General features: G+C 46.0%; 1 protein-coding gene across 2 annotated transcripts; it reads left to right on the forward strand.

The window, feature by feature from the left end:
• The first annotated feature begins 1,706 nt into the window (after positions 1-1,706).
• On the forward strand, positions 1,707-10,438 carry SERPINB1 (serpin family B member 1). Of its 2 annotated transcripts, none has more exons than XM_069493158.1 (7): positions 1,707-1,761; positions 2,862-3,037; positions 4,548-4,685; positions 5,293-5,410; positions 7,038-7,180; positions 7,261-7,428; positions 9,048-10,438. In XM_069493158.1, exons 2-7 carry the CDS (start codon positions 2,870-2,872, stop codon positions 9,450-9,452), a joined length of 1,140 nt encoding a protein of 379 aa, XP_069349259.1. In that variant the 5' UTR covers positions 1,707-1,761; positions 2,862-2,869; the 3' UTR covers positions 9,453-10,438. The 2 variants fall into 2 exon arrangements, with proteins under 2 accessions (XP_069349259.1, XP_069349260.1); XM_069493159.1 differs by having other exon boundaries at positions 2,971-3,037.
• Positions 10,439-10,810: the final 372 nt, after the last annotated feature.

A 10,810-nucleotide genomic window follows, 5' to 3' on the forward strand; every position in this document is an offset into this window, starting at 1 on the left:
GGGCACCATGGAACCTTGGGGCTTGCTGCCCAGGGCCACCTCAAGTCTCTGCTCCCACATTCCGGCACAGCACTCCTTGGCCACCCCAGGTGTGGCTTACACACACCCTTGTGTGGCTCTGGCTGCCCTTCCCGTAAACCTTGGCAGCTGTCCATGTGACACTACTCTGCAGGCACACAGAGTGCATGAGCTGTGGAGGCGAGGCTACCTCCATCTACATTTCAAAGGATGTCTCAGACAGAGAACTGCAACAGGGGTGGGGTGGGGCTGCTGCAGAGAGCTCCCCTCCCCCCCGCCCCCGGGGGCAATGCCTGGTGGAGTCCTGGGAACAGGACCACTGCAGAGAGTCCTCACTAGGGTAATATCTAGCGGAGCTGTGGGGCAGAATGGCCCCCAGGACGCCAGAACCGTAGAGACACCAACATGTCGGCCAGTGTGGGAGAGCTGCGGACACCGGACTCCGGCCTGTGAGAGCTTTGGCTTGCACTGTGCCTGCAGGATCCACGGGTGGGGTCCTGGATCCTTCCCCCCAGTGTGTCCAGAAGGTGGGACATGACATCAAATAAGATATTCTCAAGCCTCAAAATGTAATGTTGTTTGCCTTGTTGGGTTTGGGACTTATGTGGGACCTGTTACTCCCTTCTTTTTTCCTGTTTCTCCTTTTAGAGTGGGGATGCCTGTGCTATGCCTGTCCCACCACTATATTTTGGAAGCACGTACACGAGTGATTTTACAGGCTCTCGGCCGGATGAAAATTTGGCTCAGGATGAATCTTACCTTGAGTCTCACCCATGTCTGATTTAGATGACATTTGGGCGACACTTTGGACCTAGACTTTGTGGTTGTTGCCAGAACTAGTTAAGACTCTTGGGGCTAAAGGGATGGAATGCATGTACTTTGTGTGTAAGAAGGATATATTCGGGGGTGTGGGCAGGGGCAGAATTCTATGATCTGAGTGTTTGTGTCCCCTCCAAAGTTCAGGCTGAGATAATCACCAATGCAACAGTATTAACAGGTGCGGCTTTTGGGTCATGAGGGCAGCTCCCTGGAGAAGGGGATTAGATCCTTATAATAATAAAGGAGGCTTCACACTGAAGCAGCAGCAGCAGCAGCAGCAGCAAGATCATCTTGGAAGTGGAGCACAGTTGTTTGGAACTGATAATTTTATTTTGTCCTGGAGGCCCCTTTTTTCCCTATGCAAGAGCCTCAAGTTTCCTCCCTCCCTCTCAAAAAAAGCTCCCTAGAAGGAACTAAGCAGGCGTGGGGCAACTTGTAGTCCCAGCTACTCCAGAGAGCTGAGGAGGAGCATCACTTGAACCCAGGAGTTTGAGTCCAGCCAGGGCAGCGTAGCAAAACCTCCTTCTCAAACAAAACAAGCAAGCAAACAGGAGAATCGGTTGCCTTCTAAGACCATGACACGATATGTCATCTCATTCATTCAGTCATTCATGCCTTAGTAAGAAATAGTTACCAGGTCCTTGTCAGAGACTTGAGGAAAGGCTGAGAACCCACAAAGGTGCCGATCCCCTGGGAGGGCACTGCATGGAGTCAGTCCACGATCCCTCTGCTTCTCGTAGCCAACCCCGGCGGCCCGGACTCTTAGGCAGTCGCTAAGGGAAAGGGCCTCCGCCCCGCCCCGCCCCGCCCCGGTCTGCCTGCCGGCGACACTCCCCTTCCGCACTCAATAAGGGCCGAGGGCGCCCGCGCTTCCCCCAGACCTCACACCCAGCCCGGAGCCCGGAGTCCGCCTCTGCGCCGCGGGTAAGCCAGGCTGGGCCCGCGGGAGACGGGGAGGGAGAGGCCCGGCCCTGCGCCCGCGACCGACCGTGGGTCCCGCCGGCCGCTGCCGGGGCAAAAGCGCAGGCCTGCTAGGGGTGAGGACGGCGGGTGCAGGCGGAAGGCACGACCGAAACTGGAGAGCAGAAGGCGTTTCTTTCTTCCTGAATCCCCTTCCTCCCGGAACTGTTTGTGACAGTTGCCAGGCAGCCCCAGGGCCAGCCGCTTCTCCTTTCCGGGCAGGAACGGGAAGGAGTGGGCCGGTGCTGTCCTAGAGATTGTTTATCAACCACAAGAAAAATTCAACTTTATGCCTACACGCTGAGCAGCCAGCACAACTATTCTTTTTTGCCTGTTCTTGGGGAAGTTAAGGCTCTGAGGAGTAAGGATCTGAGAGTAGGGTTAGTGGGTGGCCAAGCTGGGATTCCACAGTGACAGAGGTCACTTGTCCCCATCTCCCTGCCCTGCTGGCCTTCCCGATGCTGGACCGTGTTGGGTTTTCAGACTCGCACACCCTAAGCCACCTCTGAGACATTTGACACGTGACCTCTTAAACATTAGTGACTGAATCTCAAAAATGAGGATAATTACATTATCAATTGTATCTTTGCTGGAGTTTGTTTTAATGCATAGGTAGCTATGATATGATAGGAATGTTCCAGGTAAATGTAGGCAGTGGATTCATTGTCCGATGAACCCTTGAGCCAAAGGGTCGGAAATGTGCGTGCTCGCAGACTCAGTAGGGTGGAAGGACCCAGGGCTGGACGCTGCGCCACTGCCACGGTGGCCTGGGCCACTGCCTCTTCTCAGACCCACCTGTCTGCAAGGTCAGAGCCTTTTGGGACACCCTGGGTCCTGATCTTGTGTTCCTGGTGAATCACTGACCAGCTTGGTCCCACATTGTGTGCATAGGAAAGTGTTCTCCTGCAACCTCCTGGAAAAAAAAAAAAAAAAAAGAGGGGAGAAAGTGCAAGTTCCAGGGTGTTCCAGAGTGGTTGGCACAAGTGGAGGCAGTTGGGGAAATGTGCTGCCTGTTTTCCTGGTGTGGGCAATGGGCAGCCTGGGACCTCTGTTCTGTGTCGTAGCCTTCACCATGGAGCAGCTGAGCACAGCAAACACCCGCTTTGCCTTGGACCTGTTCCGCGCCTTGAATGAAAACAATCCTACTGGAAACATCTTCATCTCTCCCTTCAGCATTTCATCCGCGATGGCCATGATCCTTCTGGGGACCAGAGGCAACACCGCAGCACAACTGTCCAAGGTCAGCAGAAACAAACAAAAAAGGTCTGCTTCCCCTGCCGTCTCCCTACTAATGCATTCTAAGGTCGGACTTTCAGGAAAGCCCCAAGAATAATCCATTTGTATGTAGGTTTTCATTCATCCTCGGGTCCTTACTGAGCACCTGCTCTGTGCCAGGCACCGTTTTTTGTTTTGCTGAGGACACAGCAGTGAACAAAGCCACATAGAGAATGAGTCTGACAGCTTTTCCATAAGCCACAGAACCTTAGCTAGTAGTTTCCGGTTTTTGCTTTGCATGTGATGATCTGTGACTCACAAATAATGCCTGTTAGGTAGTGTTGCCTTCGAGCATAATGACAGTAATGAGACATAGGGTACACACTGCAGTAGAGACATTGGTGGCATTGCCTTTTTGCAGAGACAAGGAGGAAGGCCACCCTGTGGTTCTGCATTCCCAGGGCCTGACCCTAAGCCTGGCGCTGTGTGTGGCTCTGTGGGATCTGGCGGGGCTGTCTATGCAGGCAGGTGGGCCCTGCGGGGAAGGGGCACAGGGAGGCTCAGCAGCTTCAGAAGGACCCAGCCCGTGGCCATGCGGCAGGTACTCTCGGGCCCAGCTTTCTCTCTCGTCCTTAATGGGCACGGAGGGGACCTCTGTGCTTGGTGCTCTTTAATTCTGAGAGGGGAACTCTAACTTTCTCTTGAAGCCCAGCGGAAAGCAGTGGTAAAAGTGGAGGTTCTTCTAACACACCTGCCACAAATGACACCACATCTGTTCCTCGGGAAGGTGCAGCTCTGGATTCAAGTTCAAGAGGCTGCAAAGCTTCCATTACTCATCACTGCACATATGAAAGCATTTTAAAGTTTTAAAAAATCCACTTTTTTTTTTTTAAAACCTCTGATACCAGTTGTTAGGTGCTTCTTGCAAGATTATATCAGCTCCTTCTCTGAGGCTCTCCGGGGACTTCATACCCTCAGCAAAGAATAGTTTTAAGGATTGCACCTCCCCCATTTCCTTTAAAGCAGATGGCTATTAGTAACAATGTAACATTCCATATCTCAGTGAGCAACCTGGACTTTGTATTCTGTGCAGTTTTGTTCTTTGTGTCTTAATAACAAGGAAGGAGTCCAGGCCTTATAAAACCATAAAGGGCCATAGATGAGGAATTAAGCTTTCGCCAGAGTGTTAAGTTTAAAGAAATTATTTTTAAGCAAGTGAGTTCTTGATGCTAGCACAGTAACAGACATATAAATATTTATTATATTAACTACTCACGTTTGTGGGACTATAATTATAACAAAAAAGTAATGATGTAAAAGCAATTTCTAATGTGGTAACTATTATGTCTCACAAAGCTATACATTTTGGGTTCCCTATTGTGTGTTCTCCAGTGACAAATAAGTATTGGGCCGGAGATCACTGGCAATTGGTAATGAAAACACATTAATTTAATATGATAGATAGATGCAAACCAAGGAATCACTTTATAATTTCAAAATAAATGGTTGCAGAACGAATGTTTTCTGTATTTTAGACTTTTCATTTCGATTCGGTTGAGGAGATTCATTCAAGATTTCAGAGTCTGCATGCTGATATCAACAAACGTGGAGCGTCCTATATTCTGAAGCTTGCTAATAGATTATATGGAGAGAAAACCTATAATTTCCTCCCGGTAAGTACTTTGCACCTTGTAGTCTAAAACTTCACTGGACAGTGCCGGCATCTTGCAGCATCACCACGTCACAGGAGCCAGTTTTGGTACCTGCAGACGTTGGGCACAGCAATGCCAAGTGCAAGCGTATGACAAGACAGTCCCCCTGGGTTGATGTGGGTGTTTGTTTTCCAGTCTTTGTACCGGAAATACTGCTCCGGGGGGTTTTCCAAAGCAAGAGTGGATCCCAGGATTCTCTTCCAAGTACAATCAGTATTTGCTGATTTTATGAAAATGTTAGTCACAGGTTAGAGAAGGATTGGGAAATTTGATATAACACCGAAGTATGAGGGTTAGATTTACCTCTGCTGAAATGTACACTTAAAACTAGTTAAGACACTGGCTCACTGAAAGTAGAGCTTAAAAATTATTTTTTAAATTAGTTAAGATAGTAAATTTAATGTTAAGTGTTTTTTACCACAATAAATAAAGATACAAAGGTTGGGATTTTTGTGTTTACAGTGAAATGTAGCCTTAATTTAGGATGATTTCTGTTGCTTTTAGGGATTTTAGAAAACCATTTCTGTGTGTGGTGGGAGTTATTCATGACATTTTTTAAAAAAAATAGGAGTTCTTGGCTTCGACTCAGAAAACGTATGGCGCGGAGCTGGCCAGCGTGGACTTTCAGCACGCCTCTGAAGATGCGAGGAAAACCATAAACCAGTGGGTTGAAGGGCAGACGGAAGGTAAGAGACTGGTGGCGTGGAATCCTACCTGTGCTCGTTCCTCCCCTCTCTCCGCCGTCCCTACCTGCCTCTTGCTCTCCACCCTGCTCTGAGCCTCGCTGGACAGCGCTCAAGTGTCAGACATCCATCACAGGGGAAGCTTAAACACGGTTTAACTGAAGCAACTGAATACTTTTTCCTCCAGAAGCTCCCCAAAGCTACATTTTTTTTTCTTTTTCTTTTTCTTTTTTTTTTTTGAGACAGAGTCTCACTCTTTTACCCAGACTAGAGTGCCGTGGCGTCAGCCTAGCTCACAGCAACCTCAAACTCCTGGACTCAGGCGATCCTCCTGCCTCAGCCTCCCAAGTAGCTGGGACTACAGGCATGGGCCACCATGCCTGGCTAATTTTTTCTATATATTTTTAGTTGTTCAGCTAATTTCTTTCTATTTTTTTTAGTAGAGACGTGGGTCTCACTCTTGCTCAGGAGACGATCCACCCACCTCGGTCTCCCAGAGTGAAAGCTGCATTTTAAAGTTAAAACTGTCCGGGCACGGTGGCTCACACCTTAATCCTAGCACTCTGGGAGGCCAAGGCGGGTGGATCGCTCGAGGTCAGGAGTTCGAGACCAGCCTGAGCAAGAGCGAGACCCCCGTCTCTACTAAAAATAGAAAGAAATTATCTGGCCAACTAAAATATATATAGAAAAAATTAGCCGGGCATGGTGGCGCATGCCTGTAGTCCCAGCTACTCGGGAGGCTGAGGCAGGAGGATCGCTTAAGCCCAGGAGTTTGAGGTTGCTGTGAGCTAGGCTGACGCCATGGCACTCACTCTAGCCCGGGCAACAAAGCGAGACTCTGTCTCAAAAAAATAAATAAATAAATAAAGTTAAAACCAACATTGAACGTCAGCTATAAGGAGTGAAAATTTTGAGAATTATTTAATACACATATGGAAAGAAATGTCCTAGAATTTCATGGAATATGTAAAATCAGTATTCATGAACTGCCGTAGTCATAAATATTTTTTGTCAACATCTTGCCCAGCAAATCGGGCGTGGTGAGTGGGCCGATTCACTCTCAGGGCTCCCTTTGTTGTTTGCCTCGTCTCCTTCCACAGTCGCTGCACGAGCAGCACCCCCAGAAGCCCTTGTGCCATGGCGGGAATTGTTCCTGGCTGTGCTGGGGCCCTTTGTTTCAGTGGAATAATCGTCCTGCCTTTTGGATATTTGTTAAAATCTTTTTTTGTGAGAGCATGCATCTCCCCGGCAGATTGGAAGCAGTGATTTCCTAGTGCCTAAAAACATTTTTGTTAAGAACCTTTTTCTTAAAAAGAAAGGCCATTTACAAAATAAAGCTCATTGTTTATCATACAGTCCAGAAAAGGTGAATTTTCCTGTCTTTAGCCTTTCAGCACATTCAGTTTGTTTAAAGTTTTGGCTCCCTTAGGGCAGTTGTGTGTCGTCAGGGTCTGTCTCGCAGGTTGGTTTATCTGGAGACATGCCAGCAGGGCTTTCCTAACTTAATACTCTGTTACGTGAAAATGAGTAGAAAGTATACGTTTGAATTGCATCTCAATGCTAATGAATTGCCGGTTCAAATTTGGAATTCCAATGTGGATTTTTTTAAAAAGTTTACTTTGTTTTTTAGGGAAAATTCCAGAACTGTTGGCTGCAGGTGTGGTTGATAACATGACTAAACTTGTGCTAGTGAATGCCATCTATTTCAAGGGAAACTGGCAGGAGAAATTCATGAAAGAGGCCACGGAAGATGCACCGTTCAGATTGAACAAGGTGAGCTGAAGTCCAAAATCACTCTTTGCTCTAGAAGACTGGAAAGAATAATTTCAGTGATTTTTTTTTAAACTGTTTAGAAAGACACAAAAACAGTGAAAATGATGTATCAGAAGAAAAAATTTCCATACGGCTACATCGAGGACCTTCAGTGCCGAGTGCTGGAACTGCCCTACCAAGGCAAGGAGCTCAGCATGCTCGTCCTGCTGCCTGATGACATCGGGGACGAGTCCACAGGTCTGAAGAAGGTAACGGCTCCTTTGGTAGAGTGACTTTTCCCGTGTGCGTGTCGCACGGTACCTGCTTGTTAGATGTTCACTGATGTGACTTGACATTCCTTTCCAATCCTTTGCCATTCCTTTGTAAATGTCGCCCATCGACATTTACTGCTCTGAAGCCCAAAGGCTGAAGTTCTAAGAAAGGTGCCCAGCTACTCTCAGGGGACGGTTTGATGGGGACACCTACAGACCTGTGCTAAACGTAACATCCGTTAGCAGCTCACGGAAAGGCTCTTGTGTTAACATGAAAGGGAAGTACCATCAGATGAAGATTGTTTTACTGAGGAAAAACACCTAAAACCCCAAAACATTGTGTAGTATACAGCGTCATCATGTACTATAAAGTCCTAGCATTACACTGTTCCCTCTCGCCGTGATTCACATAGATGGTGGATGAAATTCTAATAGGTACATGATAGGAAAAGACTCATGCGACATGTTAGGCCTGTTTCCTAATATGAGCTCTGTATGAGGTTTCCATTATATATCATTTAAAGGCTGCTGCATCTCTTGCCAGGCTTAGAACCAGGCAAAGCTGTGCAGATTACAGTTTCCCTTCGGTGATCCTAGTGTGCTCTGTGGTTTTTGTCTGCCTCCTCCTCAACTAAACTTGCTATCAGGAAAGGGACCTAATAGTAGTCATTTGCATGTACACAGTATGTACTAAAATCAATGTGGTCCTTCTTCCAGTTGTATTTTTGCATTAGTCTTTCCTCTGATTACAAAGTGAAAATCTCTAGCCTCATGAAAGAAATTGTCAGCATCAGTAGAACAATTGGAATGATGGTTTTGTTCCAGTGTAATAATAATAAAAATAGTAATTAATAGTAATGATAATATTAACAGCTAAAATTTATACAGCACTTACTTTGTGCCAAGCACGTTATGTATATCAACTCATTTAATGCTCACAGCAATGCCATAAGGTAGGTACAATTACTATCTGCGTTTTAAATGAGAAACTAGGTCCAGTGCATTATCTACTTTTTAAATTTTTACCTAGAAGCTAAAGTTATTAGTGATTACCTCAACTCCAGTGAGATTCACAGATTACCACAACTTTGGTGGGATTCAGGATAAATAGAAGAAACCTTTTAAATTCCCCCTAGTACCACCACTCAACTAATTAGGGTAATAACAGCTGTCATAGCCTATCACAGTAATTTGTTGTGGCATGAGCTTAGCAAGTCCTGGATGGATGGACGGTAGATGAGTGGGTGGATGGATGATGGCTGGATGGATGATGGATGGATGGGTGGATGGATGGATGGGTGGGTGGATGATGGATGGATGGATGGGTGGGTGGGTGGATGGTTAGATGGATGTTGGATGGATGGGTGGGTAGATGGATGACATACACAGCGTCCAAAGTCCCTGTACTTGGACCCTTGATGACTTGGAACACAACTCTGTTCTGTATCACCAGTTGCCAGAAAGAAATGAAATCCTCCAAATGGAATCTGTTTATGCACAAAGCATGTGGGAAACTAATTAGCAACTGATATTATGGGCCCATTCATTTAAATAATGCTTTATTACCTTATATAAAATTGATTTCACCTCTTTCTTTTGCCTCATTCTATTTCCAGATTGAGGAACAACTGACTTTCGAAAAACTGCATGAGTGGACCAAACCTGGGAATCTGGGTATCATTGAAGTCAATGTCGGCTTGCCCAGGTTCAAACTGGAAGACAGCTACATCCTCAACTCCGACCTAGCCCGCCTGGGTGTGCAGGACCTCTTTAATAGTAGCAAGGCTGATCTCTCTGGCATATCAGGAGCCAGAGATATTTTTATATCAAAAATCGTCCACAAGTCCTTTGTGGAGGTCAATGAAGAGGGTACAGAGGCAGCGGCTGCCACCGCAGGCGTCGCCACCTTCGCCATGCTGATGCCAGAGGAGAGTTTTGTTGCTGACCATCCATTCATTTTCCTTGTTCGGCACAATCCCTCAAGCACCATCTTGTTCCTGGGCAGGTTTTCTTCCCCATAGAAGAAAGAGATGGTGGCAATCCAAAGTCAAGCTTAGAGCTTTATTACCTGAGTTTTCAGAGGTGACAATATTCATATATCTTTACCAATAAAACTACTATCCAGAAACAAACCTTTAATTTCCATTGTAAGTTTGGCCTCATTGGCTTTTTACACCCATGAATTTTGGCACAGGTACCTATTTTTTCTTTTTTTACATTGGAAAAACCCAGTGATGGCTTTTGAATGCATCAGTTAAAAAAAAAAAAGAATAAATCAGATGTTTAGATTCTTGGCAATGTAGTAATGTATGAAATTGCTATACTTTCCTGATAGCCATGGGAAAACATGACAAGATGGTCATTTATTTTACAGCTAGAATTTTGGTAAGCCATAACAGACCGACACCCTGGCTGTTGAAGGCAGAATTCAAAACAGATATTCAACTGAAATACAGGAGAGTGCCCTAATTAAGGGCCTAGGTTACTAAGACAAACTTGCCCTGCCTAGGGTTCCCGTCCTTTTGCTCTGCAGGGTTAGCATTCTATTACAGCCCTCTGGTTTTTAAACTCTTCAATTAAAGGGCCACCTGGCCATAATGTGCATAACGTGTTCTCCTTTGTGTATAATACGTAGTTCCTTGGGATCCCATGGAGTGAAGAAGTGGGTGTCTTGTGATAAAAGATGCCAGGAGACTGTGAAAAGAAAATTACAGTGAAAGAAACTTCTAAGCAAAGGGAAGGTGAAAAGATTTTACTGTTAACCATCTTCTTGTGTGTTTTCTGATTGAGGCTCTTGACTTCCCTCATGGATGCACGTTGCCATGGCGATGCGATGGCTTTGTGCAAAGCTGTGGTGGGAGATGGGGTAGGGGCTCTTTGACTTGGTCCAATGTACTTTCTTTGAACCAAAGTGCGACTTTCAACGTACTTTGAACGGGGCTTGAAATGCTGCATTTTCTTGTTCCCAAGGGCCAGTGGGCATCATGAGTTAATAAAGTTTCCTAAAATTCTGCAAGTCAGACTGGTCTCAGGCCTCTTCTTGTTTCTCCCTGACCTCAGAAAAGCCAAGACTACAAAAGAGGGTTCTTGGCCCGACAGTACTGATGGTAGTGAAGAACTCCACAGATTGAAAACAAAATTTTAGCAAATATCTTGCTGGAAGCTTTCCTTCCTCTCTCTCTTTTTTTTTCTTAAAATACTTACTAGCACCTACCTTATTTCAGATTCTCTTAGCTACAGAAAAAAAAGAAACGCAGTAGTTACTGCCTTCTGTAACTGTTCTCTTTGCTCCTCATCCTAAAATCCACTGTGCGATTTAGAGGCAATCATGTATGGAGAAACTGATTTTCAGGAACCCAAGGGACCCTGCTCAAATTAT

Source organism: Eulemur rufifrons, chromosome 18 (genome assembly GCF_041146395.1).
Source record: "Eulemur rufifrons isolate Redbay chromosome 18, OSU_ERuf_1, whole genome shotgun sequence".
Lineage (NCBI taxonomy): Eukaryota > Metazoa > Chordata > Mammalia > Primates > Lemuridae > Eulemur > Eulemur rufifrons.

Excerpts from the sequence above, each read along its gene's own strand:
- SERPINB1 (XM_069493158.1), top strand. The coding sequence starts at position 2,870 with ATGGAGCAGCTGAGCACAGCAAACACCCGCTTTGCCTTGGACCTGTTC. Across the intron at positions 7,181-7,260 it reads CACCGTTCAGATTGAACAAG|AAAGACACAAAAACAGTGAA; the intron begins GTGAGCTGAAGT and ends TAAACTGTTTAG. Across the intron at positions 7,429-9,047 it reads AGTCCACAGGTCTGAAGAAG|ATTGAGGAACAACTGACTTT; the intron begins GTAACGGCTCCT and ends TTCTATTTCCAG.